This window comes from Alexandromys fortis, unplaced genomic scaffold (assembly GCF_014885135.2).
Source record: "Alexandromys fortis isolate MF-2015 unplaced genomic scaffold, M_Fortis_MF-2015_v1.1 scaffold_74, whole genome shotgun sequence".
NCBI classification, from domain to species: Eukaryota; Metazoa; Chordata; class Mammalia; order Rodentia; family Cricetidae; genus Alexandromys; species Alexandromys fortis.
In genome coordinates this window covers 102221-125637 of record NW_026068008.1, presented here as the reverse complement: position 1 = coordinate 125637, position 23417 = coordinate 102221, and the positions used below count along the sequence as shown (strand labels likewise).

At 40.3% G+C, this 23417-nt stretch overlaps 1 protein-coding gene across 1 annotated transcript in view; it reads right to left on the bottom strand.

The window, feature by feature from the left end:
• LOC126513419 (complement C5) overlaps nt 1–23417 on the bottom strand; it is a 114010-nt gene that overhangs the window by 83897 nt on the left and 6696 nt on the right. Inside the window, exons 3-6 of the mRNA XM_050161782.1 lie at nt 10081–10243; nt 7854–7924; nt 4447–4538; nt 1993–2075 (exon numbers count right to left, since the gene is read on the bottom strand). Of these exons, the coding sequence (XP_050017739.1) occupies nt 1993–2075; nt 4447–4538; nt 7854–7924; nt 10081–10243 (409 nt within the window). The remainder of the gene's footprint in view (nt 1–1992; nt 2076–4446; nt 4539–7853; nt 7925–10080; nt 10244–23417) is intronic.

Sequence of the window (23417 nt, the reverse complement as noted above, 5' to 3'; positions counted from 1 at the left end):
TTTTTTTTTTTTTTTTTTGGTAGCTTTGGAGCCTGTCCCGTAACTAGCTGTTGTAGATTAGGGTGGCCCTGAGCTCATAGAGATCCACCTGCCTCTGCCTCCCAAGTGCTGGGATTAAAGGCATGCTCCATCACCACCAGGCATGAGGGATTATTTAGTATCTTTCATCAATAGATACAATCCATCCAGTATTTATGTGCTGTCGTAAACTCTGGTGCTAGCATGTCTGTGGAGGGTTGTCTTCATTGCTAACTGATGTATCAGCCCATTGTGGGCAGCACCATTCCATGGTCAGGTGGTCATGGGTCCTATAAGAAAGCTATCTAGACATGGGCTTGTGAGCAATCCAGTAAGCAGTGTTCTTCTGTAGTTTCTGCTTTAGGTACCTGACTGCACTCAGTGAGGAGCTGTGACTGGGAAGATCAGCCAAATAAATCCTCCCTCCTGTAAGTTTCTTCTGGCCATAGTACTTTGCTTGTTAAAACGCTTCCTTTTTATTACAAATAGATTCCTTTCTGATTACAGTGTCCCCTTCCTATACTTCTCCTAGTTCCTCTTCTCTTTCCTGGCCCTCAAGATCTACTTCCTTTCTGTTTCTCATTAGAAAAGAACAGACTTCTAAGAGATAATAAAAAAAACAACAAAATAAAATATACAAGATAAAAACCATCAAAGTTGGACAAGGCAAACCAACAGGCTGAGCAAGCCATGGGGAGCGAGTCAGCAAGCAGCACCCTCTGTGGCCTCGGCATCATCAGCTCCTGCCTCCAGGTTCCTGCTCTGTTTGAGTTTCTGTTCTGGCTTCCTTCAGTGATGGACTATGGATGTGGAAATGGAAGCTAAATAAACCCTTTTCTTCTCAAGTTGCTTTGGCTATACTGTTTCACCACAGCAATGGTAACCCTAACCAGGACAGTATTTTATTACCACAACAGTAATCAAACTGCAATGGGATAAGTAGTATTTGTACAGACGTGATGAATTTGTCACTGAGTGACAAAGGGGAAGGAGTTCTGAGGTCCTGTATCAAACAAATTCAAAGAAAGTTTCTCCAAGTAAATGAATGTTAGACTGAGGCATGAGTGGAATCGACTGGGCAAGGAAGGGAAATGGGAAACACCATTGGTAACATTCCCAAGGCTGTGGAAAATGAGGCAAAGAAGAAGCAGTTAGGGGCCAGCTCAACCTAAAGACTTAGAGTTCATTTTAGGGGGAATGAAGAGCTGGTCACTAGGCGCTCATCGGTGTGAACACTATGATTTCATTTTGAGATTACTTGACTGATACCAAGTGAGACAGTTCAGAACCCACAATGCCGGAAGAGGCTTCTGTGGTTTGTTGGTAAGCCCGGTGAGAAGAATGGATGCAGGCAACTGCAGGAAGCAAGATACCAGCAAAACCCGGATATGAACATAGCACAGCAGACATACGGGAGGGAGAAAGGCCCCTTAGAAGAAGTGACAGGGAGCTTAACCTGTCACCTGCCCCTCTATTAACTGTGCATTTCCCTTACTATGATGCTCCTGAGGAAATAAAGAATGGCTTCAAGCAGAGATGTTCAGTCCTAGAACACAGCACACAGCTACTGGAGTAAACTACTACAAGAAATGGGAAATTAAGCTATTTATAGGCCCAGTAATATGGCCGATCTCAAAATATGAATATGTTCAATTTTTAAATGAATCTTACCAGATTCCGCTCCCTTATCTCTAAATTGTTTATCCTGTAACTCTAGAAAGGACTCTAAGAAATCAAGCACCTCAAGGAACTACATTTCTCCAACTCTGTCATGAAGGACACGGTCCAGGAGGATAGGGTGGCTTCTTCAAAGCTGATAGCACAAACTGGAACTAAGTGTTAGAAGCCATCACTACTGTCTCTTTGCCCTCCCCCTCCATCACTACTGTCTCTCTGCCCTCACCCCTTCTAGCACTCCAAGGTACTGTAAAACCCCTCTTCCTAAGGATAATAAAATAATACTGGAGAATTTACCATATTCTTTAATTTCAAAGTTTGCAGTTCCAGTTGTTGAAAAATCCTTCTTATATTTAGCCTTAATTGTCCATACACCATACCTATGGAAGCAAAATATTTAAAAGCATAGTTGTCATTATATAGTTCTAATTTTGCCATAGGTCATTTAATTAATTTCTATTTAAAGATGTTAAATACATAGGCATGTGTAGCCTTAGTAAATATTTTGTGGAAGAATCTAAAGCAATAAACAGAAATAGTTGAGGATTTTTCTTTTGATAATATAAATTATTAATTTGAAACATTAATTTTAGCTATTTTTCATATATTGTATTATTTTTCCATGCATTTTATCTTCATACAGTCATTATGTTTGATTCAAAGGGCTGATGATAACTTCAGAATTTACTTAATCCTTGAGTTTAGTGATGCTAACATGATATATTACAAAATCCATAGTGATGTCTCTAGAAACATGTAATACATAGGTAAAAAGTATATGGATGATAAAGGTTCTCATAAATAATAGTTCTCATAAATAAATTTATCGTTGAAAATTAAGTATGGATTATTTAAAAGGAAAATGATTTACTCAGTTAATAACCTCCATTCTAAAATATTCACTGAGCACTAGATTAAGCAGCAAAGGATAAAAAGAACAAATAACACAAGTCACGGTCCTCAGGGTTAATAGTCCGTGCGTCAGAATCCTTGTGTTTCTGTAGGCTAGCAGGCGATGAAACCAAGTCACTCAGCCTCACTTGTGAAATGAAAATATGCTGCCAGTGTCCGCGTGGTGTATGTTACAATTATCATCAGCGTTAATTCAAAGACTGCCCATCAAGCACCTCTTCTAATGCCTGCAGGGGCACAGCAAGTCGTTCAAGTAAGGGCTGCCTGCCTGCAGGGAGTTTCCAGTCAACTGGAAACTACAGAGGTTGTGGCAGGTAGGGAGGTCCTGCCTGTAATCCCAGCCCTGGCAGGAGATTGAGGCAGGAGGATCAACAGGGATTTGAGTGCAATCTGGGGTGAAGAGTGAATTCCAGGCCAAGCTGAGGTAGAGTAAGACCCTGCCTCAAAAACAAGCAAGCATAAAACTCAAAAGAAACAAGAAAATAAATAAAGACATCTAAACAGGCATCACAAAGAGAATGGAGGAAAGGGAGCTGTGTTGCACCACACCCAGGGACAGCGTCTTGGCAAAGGCTAACTTTTGCCCTGATGATGAGGTGAAGCTCAGCTTGGGAGACGGGGGAAGCACACACTAAAGCAGGGGAGGTGTGTGCAAAGACAGGGTCAATCACACACTAAAGCAGGGGAGGCGTGTGCAAAGACAGGGTCAATCACACACTAAAGCAGGGGAGGTGTGTGCAAAGACAGGGTCAATCACACACTAAAGCAGGGGAGGTGTGTGCAAAGACAGGGTCAATCACACACTAAAGCAGGGGAGGTGTGTGCGAAGACAGGGTCAATCACACACTAAAGCAGGGGAGGTGTGTGCAAAGACAGGGTCAATCACACACTAAAGCAGGGGAGGTGTGTGCAAAGACAGGGTCAATCACACACTAAAGCAGGGGAGGTGTGTGCAAAGACAGGGTCAATCACACACTAAAGCAGGGGAGGCGTGTGCAAAGACAGGGTCAATCACACACTAAAGCAGGGGAGGTGTGTGCAAAGACAGGGTCAATCACACACTAAAGCAGGGGAGGTGTGTGCAAAGACAGGGTCAATCACACACTAAAGCAGGGGAGGCGTGTGCGAAGGCAGGCTGAAGCGTGCACTGAGGCGGGAAAGTATGAGTTGAGTCTCTTAGTGATGCATGGGACAGACGGCACAGCTGAAGCTTGAGAAATGGCAGTAGTGACAAGAAGCTCAGCTCTGTACTGCAGAGCACATATTTCTAAGAAACCACACAGATTAAAATTATCCAGTTTATTGAAACTCCCCAGTTTCATAACAAAACTTCAGGAGAATGCATCTGCTCTAATTCCCTTTTAGAGCACACGGGGAAAATGGTGCCCAGGAGCAGCAGTTTGTGGATGCCTTTGTCTACACAGGCTGCGCTGCTCTCCGTGGGAAGCAGGGATGAAGTCTCCATCTGTGTGAGCATTGCTCACTTCCAGTGTGATTCAAATATACCGTGGCATGGTTACTAAACAGCACACTGGAAGTGTGTGTGTGTTTGTGAGTGTGTGTTTCAGGCAGGCATCTGTTTCCATGCCAACGATGGGCTCCTCCTGCCTCACTCTCCTGAGTGCCTGGGGCGGTGGGGGCTACGCTGGATCCCAGCAATGAGAATTTTTTTTTTCACTAGCAGGAAGCAGCCTCACTAGACTGAAGATTCCCCACACTTGCGTCTGTGGTGCCCTGCCAACACTAGGTGGCTCTATTTGATTGTGTATCTCCTTCCCCGACCATCCCAGATGCACTTGTAAGAAAAAATTGTCTTAATAACAAATAATTTTTACTTACTTAGGATTAGGTGGAATCTTGAAGTCAGGAAAGGAGATAATTCCGGTATAGTCATTTTCTTCTACGATGTCAACTTCTGATCCTTCAGGATCCTTTGAATAGAAACAGACATCCATACTTTAGTTCACTATATAGAATATCCGAGATGGATAATTTACTTAGGCTTGTGGCTTCGGGAGCTGGTGAGTCTAAGATGATGGCAATGGCATTGGGTGGCTAGAGATGGCTTTCAGCTCTTGCCACGGTCCCAGGGACTCAGTGCCGTGGGAACACCTGGAGCTCACTCATTCCTGCCCACATATGCCCACTGCCACCCCTCTCCAGCATTGCCAAGCTGAGAACTAAACCTTACCACATGAACGTTAGTGAGACCCAGGGAAACCCTAGCAGCCTCCAAAGCACAGAACCCACATTGAAAGTTTCTGACTGCGATAGAATCGTTGCTCTACAAAAGCCATTTCCCAAGGCACCTGTGTCTTCAGTCAATATTGAATCAGAGGTTACGAAGGGCAAGCATGGTTCATTTGAAGGCACTTCCCTCAACTCAGATCCTCCTCAGCTCTCTGCACTGTCTCCATTAGACACTGAGAGAAACGCAAGGCCCAGTCCTCGGGGGGAGAGGAAGGAGGGCTGTGAATTCAAGGCCAACCTGGGCTACACAATGACACTCTGCCAAATAAAGAGGGGCTTTAATAACACACAGGACAAAAGCAAAATAATTCCTCAACTTTTCTTTTGTTAAACTGAAGAACCAGGCTGCCTCCATCTTAGGCTTAAAAACCATCTTGTAGTAAAGACAAACTAGGGTCATTCCTGTCTGTCTCGAGGATTGAGTTCCGCCCCTTCTGTAACCTTAACTACAAATGGTTCTGAACTGCCTGACCCAGGAATGGCAATCATATCTTTTGTTTCAAAAAGTTGTTTATAACCATCTTGCAACCCTACCTTTATTGCAAAAGGTTATATGACTATTTATTACTACTGTGCTATGTCCACCTTGCAACCATGTTTATTTCAGGAGGTCGCCAGTACTAACTTGTTCTGCTCCTGTAATCCCACCTATTTTGCTACCAAATATCCCATTTGGAAATCCCCTACCCTTGAGTTATAAAGGCCTTGTCTTCCTCACATCCAATGCTGGCCTCTCAAACCCTGCGTTAGGGGGAGTCAGCCTGTGTACATTGTGTACATGAATAAAAAAATCTTGTTTTAATTATTTGCTTGCTTTAATTAATAAGGTAATGATGATTTGGGTTGGCAACCTTTCTCTTCTGATCTTTGGGATTAACAAAACATCCCTCTCTCTCTGTCTCTGTCTCTGTCTCTCTCTCTCTCTCTCTCTCACACACACACACACATACACACACACACACACACAATTTAACCTTGATACAATCCTTAAAATGGTTACACACACTGCTGGTCCTCATAAATTTCCCCATACGTGGTATTGCGTTTGGGTCAGCAACTTTGGACTTACTTTGATCTATTCTTTGAGTTTCTGGTAAGTCTTAACTTGAAAACTCAACATTGTATACTCTACCATGACCTTAATTTATGACTGGATATTTGGAGTGTTTTTTCTTAATTACAAATTGGAAAACTTACAAAAGCCTGTTATGAACAAGAGTGATTCAGAGCTAAGTGTCTTCTTGGCTGAACAAGAATGATCCCACAGTGTCTTCCTGGCCATTCTTCATCCCATCATCATTAATGACGGCCCTTTCTCAAATCCTTTGCTAGGTGCTTAGGAAGAAGCATCCGTCTTCCCAAGGCTCTGGAGCTCAGCCCCCTACCCCAGGAAGCTCCTTCATGGATGATTGGCATCCGTTTATTTTGCATTTGGTGCCAGGATTCAGTTCCACTCAAGTTCCCTCACAGCAAAGGAGGATGAAGAGCCCATGTCCTTCACCCCTTCTTTTCCAGTGGAATTAAAGTCTTTCAGTCAGCATTTATTTACCATGCTTGTTTGTGTCTACACTATTCTCATTGGGCTGGCTGCTGGCTAGTTTTATACCAACTTGATACAAACTAGAGTCATCTGAAACTGAGAAAACACTTCTGTAAGATCTGGCTGTAGGCAAGCCATATTCTTAATTAGTGATTGATACAGGAAGGCCCAGCCCATTGTGGGGGGCCATCCCTGGGCTGGTGGTCCTGGATTCTATAAGAAAGCAGGCTGGGCAAGCCATGAGGAGCAAGCCAATAAACAGTACCCTTCCATGGCCTCTGCATTAGCTCCTGCCTTCAGGTTCCTGCCCTGCTTGAGTGCCTGTCCTGACTTCCTTCAGTGATGGACCATGATATAGAAATGAAGCCAAATAAACTCTTTCCTTCTCAAGTTGTTTTTGGTCATGGTGTTTCATCACAGCAATAGGGACCCAAACTAAGACATTTTTTCTGCTTCCAGTAGATTAGCTCAAGTTAGTTAGTTCCTATATAGATAGCCTTTGTTATTTCAGAAGAACCCATGACAGCTCCTTTATTAGGACCTAACTCTTGACCTTCTCCATTCCAGAGAAGGAATGTATCGCCACTCAGGCTTACTCATACTGTATTTCCTCCAGAATTCTTGAGACATTAATGAACATTTTGCATATATTCTAGTACAGTTTTGTTCTCTAATACACACTCCTTTATATGTGCATTCTAAATTTGTTGGAGAATGAGAAAATGTGCCCATAGGTCATTTGTCGGACAACCACTGTTAACAAGCGAGCAGTTGACCAATCACAGCAATTATTTCTCCACAAAAATGCCTCTGGGAGTTTACTAAAAACTTATGGACAGGTGAAACTGTGGAAGTTGGTTTCACATCATCTGCTGTGCACGACCCGCCAGCTTGGCAGTGGCAAATGCTGAGCACATTATACACCAGTCACTAAAAAAAGTTCCTTAAAAATAACTACATCATACAAATCAAACTTTTATGTATCACAGACAGTCAAGTGATTCTTTTTTAGTTTTATCTTATTTCGTGTGTATAAACGTTTTGTCTGTGTGTCCATCTGTGTATCACAAGTGTGTATGGTGCCAGCAAAGGTGGTGAGCCTTCATGTGGGTGCTGGGAATTGAACCTGGGTTCTCTGCAAGAACAAGAACTCTTATCAACGAGCCAGCTCTCTAGCCCTGTCGATTGTTTCTTGATGGGCATGCTTTTAAAAAGTAAGTAGTATGGAGGACGGATTTCAACAGTGTAGATCAGTATCCTTCCCATGGTAATTTAGCTTGTCGGGGCTTTCTCCATATCTGTCATAGAAGGTGTAGATCTATAATGCTACATTCACACTGATGATTAATAACCATTTTGTGACATCAAATGATTTAGTGTAGTGTGAGGATGGGATTGTGGAGGAGATTCCTCAGTAAAAAGGTTAAGGGGTTATTTACAGAAATAAAATACTTACTATGAAAGTTAAGACTGTCTCCCTTTTGGCTGGTTTCAAGTTGTCATTCAGTGAGTAGACTCTAACTTTTACTGCAAAGACAAGGGACACCATCAGAAAGTCTGACAAACAAGCAGGCTTCGGTCTTTTATTTATTTACTTTTTCTTTCAATTTTCATTTTTACTCAGGGTTCTGTTAAACGGATCAGCTTGGCCTTGAGCTCACCCTGAAGTCTTGTTTGGCCTTGAACTCATAATCCTCCTGCCTCAGCCTCTCATGTGCTGGGATTACAACTTGTAGTTTTAAAAATTTTTCAAGTCATCCTTAATGAGATAATTCTTATTTAAAAGAATATGCACAATCCATACATGAAAATATATAATTGAAAGAAAAAGAATACCCTAGGAATCATTTAAGGAGCAAATTGTATTAAATTTAACATACAGTTCACACACACATGTGCACACACACACGTGCACACACACAGACACACACCTGCACACATACACACACCTTTGGGACACATCCATATGTAAAATAATTGTATCTCTACTACTTATCAAGTGGTTGCTATGGTCTGATGAGAGTATCTGTTGTTTTTATCAGAGTTAATAGAAATTGGAAGTCTGATTCAGACAGCATGTCATCTTCAGTTACAAAGTTCAGCAGGGTAAACACCATGACCAAGAGCAACTTGGGGAGGAAAGGGTTTATTCTACCCTACAACTCTCAGGTCACACTCCATCATAGAGGGAAGTCAGGGCAGGAACTCAAGGCAGGAACCTGGAGGCCACAGAGGCATGCTGCTTACTGGCTTGCTCCTCCTGGCCAGCTGTTCTGCTTCTATAAAATCACAGCCATTTGCCCAGGGATGTCACCCTCTCTCCATAGTGGAAGGGACTCACTTACACCAATAATTGCTACAACTCCATGAGGTAAATTGTATCTTTTTTTTTTTTTAATCAGATGAGGAACGGGGCTGTGAGGCTGTAATTCCCACGGGATCACAGAGTCAGTAATCCATGCTTGGATTTGACCCCCGTTGCTATGGCTCCAGAGGCTGCATTTAAACTACTCTATTTTGCTATCTGTCACCGAAGGAGAAACATTTATAAGAAGTTCTTTCATATTTTTATGACTAGGTTAAGTGAAAACACCATATATTTTGCCAGTGAAGTGCTGATAGGAAAGAATGAGGCCATTCCCAAGGGAAGCCCTAACCTCCAGGAAGGTCCTGGGCTCTGGGATGCAGATCCCATCCTTGCTATACAAGTCTCATGACCCGAAGTGGTAGGTGGTGTGAACGGTGCTCATTCCATGAAGCATCCTCTGTGATAGGAGGGCTAGGTGAGGTCATACTTGTTTTTAGGTATGATGAAGCTGAAGAGGACCCAATCTTTATGGGTAGAGATTACGGCTTTTCTTTAAGAAAAACATCTTTTTTTTTTCAGCCTTAAAAAGAATTTTAGGTGTGTGTGTGTGTGTGTGTGTGTGTGTGTGTGCTGTGTGCATGCTGTGCCTGCAGAAGCCAGCAGAGGGCAGTGGATCCCTTGTGATCAGAGTTACAGATAGTTGTGAGCTGACATAGGGGTGCCAGTGCTGAACCATCTCTTCACCTCCCCACCTCAGCCATCTTCCTTCAGTCAAGAGCTTGTCCTCGCCTTCTCCAGACTTTCTCTGCCCGAGTCAATCACAGCAGGTCCTTTATGCCACAGCCGCCATTGGCACTGCCGACACCCACCGCCATTAGCACTGCACAGAGCTTTCCAGTGAAGCTGCTGATCCTGCCCCCTTGCTCTGCCCTCTTGCTCTGGCCTTTTCCCCTGCAGGATTATTAGTGACCTCAGCACTTCCTCCTTCCACACCCGCGTCTCACAGATTGTCTCTGATGTGTTTCGCGGTCAATGACAGCAAGAATCTATAATAAATATTTCTCCTTTGTCAAAATTTTATTTGAAATACAATCTATTTGTTTAATGAGTAAGTTCTAATAACATTTTGCAATATTTAGGGAGCTTTTTATCTACTTAGAAATAATTGATAATGCAGCAAGTGTAATTTTTGATTTTTCAGTCTTAAATTAAAAATCAAATGCTATTTGAAAAATAAAAGTCATTAGGAACTGAGGGCTGGCTTTGATTTTGTTACGTTTTTTCAGGGTGAAAACCAGTCTCCACTCAATTCCTATGTCAAAATGTTCTAAAGTATAGTGTCAGTTTCCCCACAAAGAAGGGCTTTGTACTCTACCTGACTGGTCTGGAGTGTAAACAGGTTTGTCTGTATGGATGAAGAGAAATCCATTGTCATAGGTTAGTGGCATTTTTTTCGATTTTGAAAAATGTTTTGACACGACTTCCAGGTACACATGTGAGACCGGGCTTTGTTCTCCAGGCAGCTGACTGGGTTGTATCTGTAAGAATAATGACAGAAAGGGTATAATCCTAAGGTTATAGAGCACACTAGAAACCACTGCGATCTCATTAGAGTAATGACAGAAAGGTATAACTCTAAGGTTATAGAGCACACTAGAAACCACTGCGATCTCATTAGAACAACAACAAAAAACCAAAACAAAGAAGGCTGCCATTGCATCATTTAGAAAGTGCATAGCCCAGCACTCTGCAGACTGAAGCACAGAGACCACAGGTTCAAGATCCCTTGGGTTACACAGTGAAACACTGTCTCAAAAACAAACCAATTAACCAGCAAGGAAACCAAGGAACAAAATGGTACAAGAGCTAGAAGAGCAAATTCATTTTGCCCAAGTCCTTCATTGTCTAATGCCATGATGAAAATTCAGCTGTCAGCAATGGAAAACTTTTGTTTGCTTTAAGAGCTCTGCAAAGGGTCTGGAATGATACAGCTCATCTGGTAAAGCACTTGCCTTGCAAACATGAGGTCCTGAGCTGAAGACCTCAAAACCCATGGTACTAAAACTGGGTGTTGTGGACAGCCTTATGATCCCAGAACACGGCAGGCAGAGACAGATCCCTGGGGCCTGCCACATGGCCAGTCTCAGCTACCTGGGGAATTCCAGGCCAGTGAGAGACCCTGCCATAGAAAACAAGGCAGATGGCAACCAAGTACCACATCTAAGGAACCACAGCTGAACTTGTCCACAAGTATGTACACGGTCACCTGCACACACACACGCACACGCACACACACACACACACACACACACACACACACACACACGGATGTGGGGGAGGTCACAGTCTAAAAGAAAAACAAAACCCAGAGACTCAAGAAGTATAATGGCAGAAAGATCAGATCTGCAGTCCGGCCAGACAGGAGTCCTGGTCTAGATACCGTACCATATGCCATAGCTGGCATCTCTTCTTGGTGGTTGATGGCAGCAGTGGCTGGGTCACTCTAGAGGCCAAGCTCCTCCCTGTATAGCCCACTCTGAGAATCCGGGGCAGTTTATACTTGCACTGAGACAAGTGACTGAATATGGACAGATGTTATTTAACACCTAAATTTAATCCTGTAGGCCGCTTTGTACCGCTTTCTTGTGCCAAAGTGCACAGGCGCTTTCTAAGCCTTGGCCTTCTGGCGAGTCAATTGCTCGAGGTTGAGTGGCTGCATTTTTAACTCTTTTCTGTTTTCATTCTGTCTTTATTTATTTATTTATTTATTTATTCATTCATTCATTCATTCATTCATTCATTCAGGGGAGAAATGTTTGTTCTTTATTGTAGCTCACAATTCCAGATTGCTTTAGTCATGGTGTTTTTGCAAATATTTTTATTTTGCACACCTACCCCAGTTCCTCCTCCCTCCCTTCTCCTGCTTCCACCTCCCTCCATCTTTCCATCTTCATCTGGACCTCCTTATTTCCTCTCTCCTTTATTGATCCCCTTTACTTTCTTTGTTGTTTTAATGCTAATAGCTAATTTTACTTAAAACTACTTTACTTAACTTAATATTTCATTCCATCCCTACTCTTAATTGTTAATACCTAAGTCAGGCTATCTTTGATCCTTTATGGTCCTGATGTTATTGGATTGAAAGGGTGATTGTTTTTTATTTGTTCCTACTATATTTTCATAGCAGGCCTATTTGTCAGTTGTGGTTGCTTCTGCAGTTAGAATTCTACTCTTGGAGTAGGAATAGAGATTTTTCCTGGTCCCCTGAGAATGTGAACTGATAGTTTAACCACTGAGCTCTATCTCCGGTCTAGAGTTGGAGAAATGACAGCCTAATCCTACTACAACTTGGTTCCACTTGAATGGGGAAAATCTTTTAACTGAAAAAAATACAGATGATTAAAATATACCTAAAAATGATCTAATCCCGGATGCTCAAATCCAATGAAGTAACAAAAGAGACATGAAAAAACTCAAAGCATGACTCCTCCCAAAATTACCAAGCCACAGTAATGAGTTCTAGCAAATGTGAATTAAATAAAATTCCAAGAATTTAAAGTTAAGTTTATAAGAGTGTTCAATGAACTCAAACAGTACATAAATAAATTTCTGAATCAATTAAAAGAGGATATATATAAAAAGCTGAATGACAAGAGGATGCCAATAGAAAACATGGAAAAGAATTCAATAAAAATAGTAAAAAAGTCAAATTGAATTTTTAGAAGTTAAAACCTTAATAGATGAATTTAAAAACTCAGGGGAAAGCCTTCCCAATAGAGAATAGAATGTATCATGTGGAAGACATAGTTTAACATACAGATAAATTAGAGCAGTCAGAGAATAACTATAATACAATAATAATAGAAACAGAAATGCACCATTTATGGGACACAATGAGTAAAATAGCTTTATAACTCAGGGCATAGAAGAAGAGTTCAAGCTAAGGGTCAGGAAAATACATTCAATACAGTCAGAATGGAGCAGCTCAAAATCTGGGGAAAACATGTTCAATACAGCCAGAGTATAGCAGCTCCAAATCTTGGGAACAGAAAGGGTTTCTGGACATAGGGGACATTTAATATTCCAAATACACCAAGTCAGAAAAGAACCTCTCCATATCATACTATACTTGAAACACTAAGTACACAGAATAATAAAAGAATATTGAAAGCTACAAGTGAGAAACACAGAATCATTTATTTAAAAATACACATTAGAAAAAAATACACATTAGAGTAACAGCAAATTTTTCAACAGAATCTCCAGGTGCCAAGAGATCATGGAACGAAATATTTTTAGTTGTGAAAGACAATTGCCAAACCAGATCAATGTATCCAGCAAAGGAGTCTTGCATTGAAGATGGAAAAAACTTTCTAACAATAACACTGACAAAAGCACATCTCATCATGATGACAACTCATCAGCATCACAGATGCCACAAGGAAGGGAAATGGGAACACATTCATGAAGCCACAGCAAAGAATAAGCTGCACTATAACAGTAAAAATTAAGGAATAGAAAGCACCAAATACTACAACACAATAGGAATTAATACACCTTTTAATAATAACTCTGGATGTCAATAGTCTCAATTCTCCAATCAAAAGACACAGTGTAGCAGATTGATCTTAAACATGGAATTTATCTGTTTGTTGACTGCAAGAAACACACCTTACTGGCAAAGACAAACAGCCTTAGTATGGAAGGGTTGGAAAAGGAATTCCAAGCAAATGGAATAGCCAACAAGCAAGCACAGCTACCATGACACCTGAAAAAAATTAAATTTAAAACTAATCAAAAAAGATAAGAAGGTCACTTCATATTAATTAAGGCAATAATTGGTTAGGAAAAAAATTACAATCTCAGATATACATGACAAACACATTGGCCAAAAGACACAGGCTGACATCAACAGACTAGTAGTGGTCATCTTCAGCATCATACTTTCTCCAGACCAAAAACCAAACAATAACAACAAAAAAACAAAATCCAACCAATCAGGTGTAAACAGGTATTATAACAAAACATCCATAGACTATTCTACTCAAACACTGAAGAAAACACATTTTCCTCAGCGACACACAGAACTTTCTCTAAAACACACCACCATTTAGGACATAAAGTGTCTAGATAAATGGAAAGGTTTAGATGATTTCTTATATCCTGTCTGATGACAATGGACTAAAACTAGAAATCACTAGCTGGAAAAAGTATAGATAATACACAAAGTTATGGAGTTTGAACAACACATCACTGGATAATGAGGAAGTCATCAAATAAAATGAAAACATAACAAAATGCAATGACAGCAGTTATGAGGGTGAATTTTATATCTAAAAAAACTTATAAAAACAAGCAATCACAAATAATGATGCATTTCACTGTCTTAAAGAAAATCAACAAGCCGAACCTCATATAAACAAATGAAAAAAAAACAATATGAAAATTTGGTGAAACTATAAGCTGTGTCCCTGAAAGGGTGAAAAAATTGGTAAAGAGCAGGTACTACTTTTGCAAGAGGGGCCATGGTTTCCCTTTCCCCATGTCAGGTTGCTCACAACCATCGATAACTCCAGGCACAGGAATCTGACCTTCTGACCTCCATGGGCACCTGCACTCATGTCACGTTCCCACTCACATCAAAGACACAGTCATGTGATAAAATTAACATTATGCTTAAAGATGGCACAAGATTCATAAGTTCTTAGCCAAGCTAGCTGAGGTAGATAGATGATGATGATGAAGATAGATAGATGATGATATATAGATAGATGATAGATAATGATGATATATAGATAGATGATAGATGATAATAGATAGATGATAGATAGATGATGATAGATTATAGATAGATGATGATGATAGATAGATGATGATATATAGATAGATGATAGATGATGATATATAGATAGATGATAGATAATAATAGATAGATGATAGATAGATGATGATAGATGATAGATAGATGATGATGTTAGATGATAGATAGATGATAGATAATGATGATAGATGATAGATAGATGATAGATGATAGATAGATGATGATGTTAGATGATAGATAGATGATAGATAATGATGATAGATAGATGATGATGATAGATTATAGATAGATATGATGATGATAGATAGATGATAGATGATGATAATAGATAGACGATAGATAGATGATGATGATAAATAGATAGATAAAGGAAAAACTAGAGATGAAAAGACAGATATTACCACAGATGTTAACAAAACTCAGACTTGTTAGAGTAAGTTTTGAAAACCTGTATTCCAATAAATTTGAAAAGAAAAACAGATAAATTTCTTGACACATATGACCCAGCAAAATTAAACCAAGAATGTTTGCAACTTGAACCAACCTATAACAAGCCAGTGGGATCCAAACAGTAATAAAATTACAAAAAATGCCCAAGCCCAAATGTAGTCGCTGCTGATCCTGTGCTGTCCAAACTATTCCATAAATAGAAAAAACTGCTGTTGTTCTAGTTTGCTTTTCAAGGCAAGACTTGAAAATCTTGAAGCTGTTATATGACAGACAGGAAGACACTTTGAGATACAAACACAGGTGAGGACTCTCTGGACAGCAGCCCAACAGTTCAGGTAACAATAATACCCAGAACTAACAAACACAACTGAAAGAATTGTTTAACTTTTTCCTAAAAGAAACAAGTGAAAACATGGTATAAATAACAGGAGATATTTTTTTTTGCTATATAAAAGTCTTTTGCTAGAGAAATAAAGAACTTTTGAAACTAGGTACTAAAACAAACAAAACTCCAAACAAGCTAGGCAATAAATTGGCTAATGAAATGATCACACAGTTCATAAGCAGCAAAGCACAGAGGACTGGTGGACATGTGTAAATCTGTTGACATCCTTACCATCTGGAGAGCGCCAATGACATTGGGATTCCATCTCACTGCAGGGGGAACAGCTATCATTGAGAACGGTAACAAAAACAAGAATGCCAGGGAAGGTGTAGGGGCAGGGAAACCTTATGCATTGCTAGATGGAGTGAAAACCGGTGCAGGCACCAGGAAAATCAGTGTGGGAGTTCCAAAAATAGAGCTACCTCTGGCCTAGCTGCACTTGGGTATCTACCAGGAGGGATAAAAGCCAATGCGGTAAGAGACGCTCACACTATTCATCATCTTCATCATTGCACTGTTCACGACTCCCCAGCTACAGAGACAGCCTGCTTGTCCATCAACAGCTAATTGGATACAGTAAATGCAACACACACACAGAGGAGTTTTATTCAGTCACAAAGGACAAAACTGCCAGGAAATAGATGCAATGGGAGGTCTCCACAGAAAGTGAAAGAAGCCAGACTCAGAAGCCAAGTATTCAGTGTTTTCCATCATTGTGCACACATGACACAAGGACTGTGTAACTACACACACCACACACACACGACATAAAGAAATTCAAAGGAGACTTGAACAGGAAGCAAGCTAGCAGGAAGAGGGGAAATGGGCGAGTGAACGAGGTGGGGCTGAGGGGAATAAATACAGTCAAAAAACATGACACACATAAGAATTTGTCAACCTATGACAGAGTGGGCCTAAGGAAGTAAGCTCCATGGGAGCAGAAGCCAGAAGCCAATCCAGTCCCAGGAGTCAATTCAGTCTCGGGACACTGGTGGATAAGGATTGAGCTAGTGACCTCATCCAGAGTCAGCAATCTCCACCGGAATAGGTACAGGGGAGTAACAACTGAGTGAGAGAGCCAGCGCCAGAGACCGCTGAGGGTCTGGACATGAATCTGGGATTTTCAAGGGAGTAGACCTAAGCCAGGAGCCCTCTGGGTCTGGGCATGAGTCTTGGACCTCCCAGGAACTAGGCCTGAGCCAGGACCTCTGCCAGTTTGGGTATGAATCTGGGACCTCCGATGGAGTACGGAGGAACCAGAGATCTCTGAGGGGCTAGACATGAGTCTGGAAACTCAGAGAGAGTAGGCCTGAGCCAGGACCTCTGTGGGTCTGGACATTGGTCTGGGACATCAAAAGGAATAGGCAGGAATCTGGAACCTCTGTGGGTTCGGGTGTGAGTATGGGACTTCTGAGGGAGTAAGCCTGAACTAGGTCCTCTGTGGTTCTTGGCTCACCCGAGCCTGGGAACTCTGAGGCAGTAGACTAGAGCCAGAAACCTTAGGAGGACCAACTCCAAGCCAGAGACTTCTACAGGAGGGGATCCAGACCAGGATATACAGAAACAGGTCGAAGCTGGTAACCTGGGCCAAAGTAGGCCTGAGACAGCAAACTTCAAAAGAGCAGTGAAAAGCACAGGAGTGCTGAACTATCTTCAGGAACATGGAGTAACCAACAGGGTAACTAGAACCATGGCACTAACTGTACCACGAGGAACAACCATCTGAGCTTTGGATTCTTTGGCACTTAGAAGATTATTCAACAGATTCTCAGACAGCCCCAACCACATCTATTAGAGGAAAAGATGAGTAGAAAAGGTAAGAACACACACAATACCACAAAGAGCAATACAACACCAGTAAAACCTAAAGACCCTATAACATCAAGACCTGAACAACCAAATATAGATTAATCAGAAGAAATTACCTAAAAAATAACTTCAAGAGAAGGTTTGAAATTCTTAAAGATGAAATGAGAAATTCTCTTAAAGAAATTAAAAAAAAACACAAACAAAAAAATTGGAAGATATCTGGAAATCACTTAAAGAAAATCAAGAAAAAGAAATCAAACATATGAAAGAAACTATTCAGGACTTGAAAACTGAAATAGAAACAATAAAGACAAGTCTAGGGAATTATAGAAACAGAAATCATGAGAAAATGATCAGGAACTACGAACGTAAGCATAAACAGCAGAATACAAGAGATGGAAACGAGAATTTCAAGCGCTGAAGATACAATAAAGGAAATAGACTCATCAGTTAAAGAAAACATTAAATTTAGCAAAAGCTTAACCCAAAATATCTAGGAAATATGGGACACTATGAAAAGGCCAAATCTAAGAATAATAGGTATAGAAGAAGGAGAAGTTCAACTCAAAAGCACAGAAAATATACTTAACAAAATAATAGAAGAAAACTTTCCCAACCAAAAGAAAGATATGCCTATGAAGATACAAGAAGATAACAGAACACCAAATAAACTGGATCCAAAAAAAGTCCTATCACCACATAATAATCAAAATACTAAACGTACAGAGTAAAGAAAGAATATTAAGAGCTGCAAAGGAAAAAGGTCAAGTAACATATAAATTATCAGAATTACACCTGACTTCTCACTGGAGACAATGAAAGCCAGAAGGCCAAGGTCAAACGTTATGCAGACATTAAGAGACCATGGATGCCAGCTCAGACTGCTATACCCAGCAAAATTTTCAATCACCATGGAAGGACAAAATAAGATATTACATGACAAAACTAGATTTCACAAATATCTAGCCACAAACCCAGCCCTACACAAAATACTAGAAGGAAGACTTTAACCAAAGAAAGTTGGCTACACCAACAAAAACACAGACAATTGATGATCTCATACAGCAAACCCCGAAGAAGGGAAAAACACAAATAATGAAAACTAAATTAACAGGAGATAGCAACCACTGGTCATTAATATCCCTTAATGTAAATGGACTCAACTCACCTATAAAAAGGCACAAGCTAACAGATTGAATAAAAAAAAAACCAGAATCCATCCTTTTTCTGCATACAAGATACACATCTTAACCTCAAAGACAGACATTGTCTCAGAGTAAATGGTTGGGAAAAAATATACCAACTAAATGGACAAGCAGGTGTAGCTATCCTAATACCTAAAAAAATAGACTTTGAGTTAAAATCAGTCAAAAGAGACAAAGAAGATCATTTCATATTAGTCACAGAAAAATCCATCAAGAGGAAATCTCATTACTGAACATCTATGCCCCAAATACAAGGGAACTCTCATATGTAAAAGAAACACTTCTAAAGCTTAAATCATATGTTAAACTCCACGCACTAATAGTGGGAGACTTTAACACTCCCCTCTTACCAATGGACAGGTCAGTCAGACAAAAAATGAACAGAGAAATAAGAGAACTAAAAGATGTTATGACTCAAATGGACTTAACAGTCATCTATAGAATATTCCATCCAAATAGAAAAGAATATACCTTCTCAGCACCTCATGGAATTCTCAAAAACTGACTACATACTCAGTAATAAACCAAACCTCAACAAATACAAAAAAATTTACCTTATCAGATCACCATGGTTTAAAACTAGAAGTCATCAGCAATACTAATTCCAGAAAACCCACAAACATGTGGAAATTAAACAATGCTCACCTGAATCATCAATGGGTCAAGGAAGAAATAAAGGAAGAAATTAAAGACTTCCTAAAATTCAATGAAAATGATCACACAACCTACCCAAATTTATGGGACAAAATGAAAGCAGTGTTAAGAAGAAAGTTCATAGCACTAAATGCCTACATAAAAAAGCTCAAAAAATCCCACATTAGTGAATTAATAGAACATTTGAAAACTTTAAAAAAAAAGGAGCAAACTCACCTAAGAGAACTAGATGGCAGGAAATAACCAAATTGAGAGCTGAAATCCACAAAACAGAAACAACAACAACAAAAAAAAATACAAAGAATCAATGAGACAAAGAGTTGGTTCTTAGAGAAAAGCAACAAAATAGACAAACCTTTATCCAAACTAACCAAAAGGCAGAGAGAGAATATCCAAATTAACAAAATCAGGAATAACAAGGAGGACATAACAACAGACATGGAAGAAATATAGAGAATCATCAGATCATATTTTGAAAACCTGTACTCCACAAAATTGGAAAACTTAAAGGAAATGGACAACTTTCTGGATAAATATCACTTACCAAAATTAAATCAAGACCAGAGAAGCAAATTAAACAGACCTATAACTGCTGAAGAAATAGAAACAGTCATCAAAAATCTCCCAACCAAAAAAAAAAAGTCCAGGACCAGATGGTTTCAGCTCAGAATTCTACAAGACTTTCAAAGAACTAATACCAATACTCCTCAAATTATTCCACACAATAGAAACAGAAGAATCATTGCCAAACTCTTTTTATGAGGCTACAATTACCCTGATATCCATACCACAGAAAGGTATTATTGATGTGGGAGAGTCTTCTGTTATGTGTTACTTTCATTGGTTAATAAAGAAACTGTCTTGGCCCTTTGATAGGACAGAAAATTAGGTAGGCGGAGTAAACAGAACAGGATGCTGGGTAGAAGGCAGTGAAGCAGACACGATGAAGCTCTACTTTTATGGGAGCTTTCTGAATACTGTCAATGGGAGCTTTCTAACACTGTCAGTGCACAGTTTCAATTCCAGCCTTTTGCTCCCCACTGTGGCTTGTGGCATGGTGGCTCAGCCACAGGGTGGATCACACCTCTAAGTCTCTCTTATTAAGCTTAAAATCCCTGCAGCTCAAGAATTGTACCTTTTCATACAACATGTGACCACTGCCATTTTGATTGGGGTCAGATGACTCCACTGCCATTTTGGCTGAGAGCCAGGTCAGGTGACCAAATTCCACCATCTTTACTGAGGTATACCCTGCCTTGTCCCCCAGTTTACTTATGTTTTTTTTTCACTAAATTCCTCTTGTTGACTCTGTTACATGTATGTTTTGCACAGTGGCATGCCTTTGATAGGGTCCACCAAGAGCATCCACTTTCTCCAATTCCTGTTCCCTCTATGTGTGTGTGTGTTCATACATGTAACTTAAATGCACCTATGTTTACTATTAAATGATATAATTGTTCATTACATCTCATTTCAGATTATAAAAACATTAAGTCTCATGTTTTAAATTAGTATTTACTTTTAAGTTTCCTGCAAAAATACTTTATATTTAATCCAACCCTCATTTAAAATATATTAAGCTATTCTCTACTATTGTCAGTTCTGCCTTTAACCTTCTATTGCAAGCAGTTTTTTCTTCTTTCTGTCTTTTTACGAGTGTAAATCTTACCTGTTAATTTGAGAGCCAATGTGGTCAAGCTCCAGGCAGATTCTATACTGTAGTTATACCTAATAAACAGCTCTCAACTGCTCAGAGATCTGGGGAATATGGCATTTAGGTATTTAATCATTAAAAACTTTTCCTAACAAAAAGAGACAGGTTGGCACCTAGCAGCAGCACTCTACTTCCTCCAAAGAAGACAGAAGACAAATGGGCACACAACAATGTCCATTCTCAGTTGGCTTCAACTGCCAAGCGCTGACCACTGGGAAAACTTCCTTTCATCTAAACTGAAGATCTCCAGACTTGGACAGAATCCCTGGAATCCACAGCCTAGCTGCTCAGTCATGGTAGGCTTGTCTTCCTACAGATTTCTCAGCCCACAGGATCTTCTTGAGCCTGGTAGGCCCTGTGCTAAACAGCAAAAGGCAAATGTGACCTTCAGTGAGCATGGAGGACCCTGAGGAGCAGCTCTGGGTGCCAACCAAGTAAGTTCTCTGTCATTTTTTAATAAGTAACTCAAGTAAAATTTTATCCTTCTCAAAGATCTCTGATGCAGTTTGACAGCTGAGAGGTTTTGTCAGTTTAATAGGACAACTTCACCAAACAAATTTCAGATCAAATTTCTCTCTCATGATGCCTTCCATAGTCTTAAAAATAAATTTTCTTTGTGCAAAAATATCTGTCTCAGTCATTCTGACATAAATAAAACTTATGTTTTCACAAACCCAAAGAATTTTTGTGAGTTCCAGGGACCCGAATTGAAGGATCCACCTTAAATAGGTCAGATACATTCCCCTTAATTCCCTGGTCCTAGTTTTTTTCCTTAACTTAACTTTGTCCTCTGTTCTGCCAATACCTTAAACAGGTGTAAGAGCCACCAGACATTTCCACACCACAAATACCAGACAGGAGTAAAGAGACCAGCTATGCCAGGATGTGACCAGCACCCAGCCTTCTCAGATTCCCCCCAAAGATGATGCCCACAAATAAGCAGGAAGTAGCCTTGAGAATCCGCCAATCCAATTCCTTTAACCTGTGGTGCCTAATCTTCTACTTTTTATTATAAAAAAGAGATAGGAATGTAATGTTCTGTCTCTTTAAGAGACAATCTACGTCCACTCCCTTCCTGCTTGCAGCCTTAGCCTCTCTCTCTTCCCTTCCCTCTATTGGGAAGAGGCAACTTCTGCCGTTCCCCACTTCTCCTCTTCCAGTCCTCTTCTCAACTTTTTCTTTCCCCTTCATAACCCACCTAATGAATGTCCAACTTTACTCTGTACGGTGTGCCTATCTGTCTGCCTCCCACACACCGCTGCCCACATGGCTTGCTGGGGACTAGCCACCTTTCGGCCATGTGCTCTCGTGTGCAGTCCCTGCCTAGGACTGGCTGCTTCCACTGCCCACTACTGGGGACTTGAAACATCCCAGGACCCACTGTCTACCTCTGTCGGGGCCCTCACAGCAAGCTGCCAGGGACTTGCAGCAAACCCATTACACCTTTGAACACCTGATTTTTGACAAAGAAGCAATAAATATCAAATGGAAAAAAGAAAGCATATTTAACAAATGGTGCTGGCATAGCTGGATATCAACATGTAGAAGAATGAAAATAGATCCATATCTATAACCATGCACAAAACTAATGTCCAAATGGACCAAAGACCTCAACATAAAGCCAGCCACACTGAACCTTATAAAAGAGAAAGTGGGAAGTACACTTGAACACATTGGCACAGGAGATCACTTCCTAAATATAAACCCAGCAGCATAGACACTGAGAGAAACAATTAATAAATGGGACCTCCTGAAACCGAAAAGCTTCTGAAAAGCAAAGGATGTGGTCAACAAGACAAAACGACAGCCTACAGAATTGGAAAAGATCTTTGCTAACCCCACATCAGACAGAGGTCTGATCTCCAAAATATACAAAGAACTCAAGAAATTGGTCATCAGAAGATCGCATAATCCAATAAAAAAATGGAGTACACACCCAAACAGAGAACCTTCAACAAATGAATCTAAAATGGCTGAAAGACACGTAAGGAAGTGTTCAACATCCTTAGTCATCAGAAAAATGCCAATCAAAACAACTCTGAGATTTCATCTTACACCTGTAAGAATGGCCAAGATAAAAAACACTGATGACAACTTATGCTGGAGAGGTTGTGGGGAAAAGGGAACACTTATGCCTTGCTGGTGGGAGTGCAAGCTGGTACAACCCCTTTGATGTCAGTGTGGTGATTTCTCAGAAAAATAGGAAGCAATCTTCCTCAAGATCCAGTAATACCACTTTTGGGTATATATCCAAAGGATGCTCAATTGTGCCACAAGGACATGTGCTCAACTATGTTCATAGCAGCTTTGTTTGTCATAGCCAGAACCTGAAAACAACCTAAATGCCCCTCAAATGAAAATGGATAAGGAAAATGTGGTACATTTACACAATGGAGTACTACACAGGAGAAAAAAAAAATGACATCTTGAATTTTGCAGGAAAATGGATGGAGCTAGAGAACATTATTTTGAGTGAGGTAACTCAGATACAGAAAACAATCATCACATATACTCACTCATAGGTGGTTTTTAAACATAAATAAAAGAAAACCAGCCAGCAAACCACAATCCCAGAGAACGTAGACAACAATATGGACAGTAATAGAGACTTACATAGATCTAATCTACATGGAAAGAAGAAAGTAGAAAAAGACAAGATCTCCTAAGTAAATTA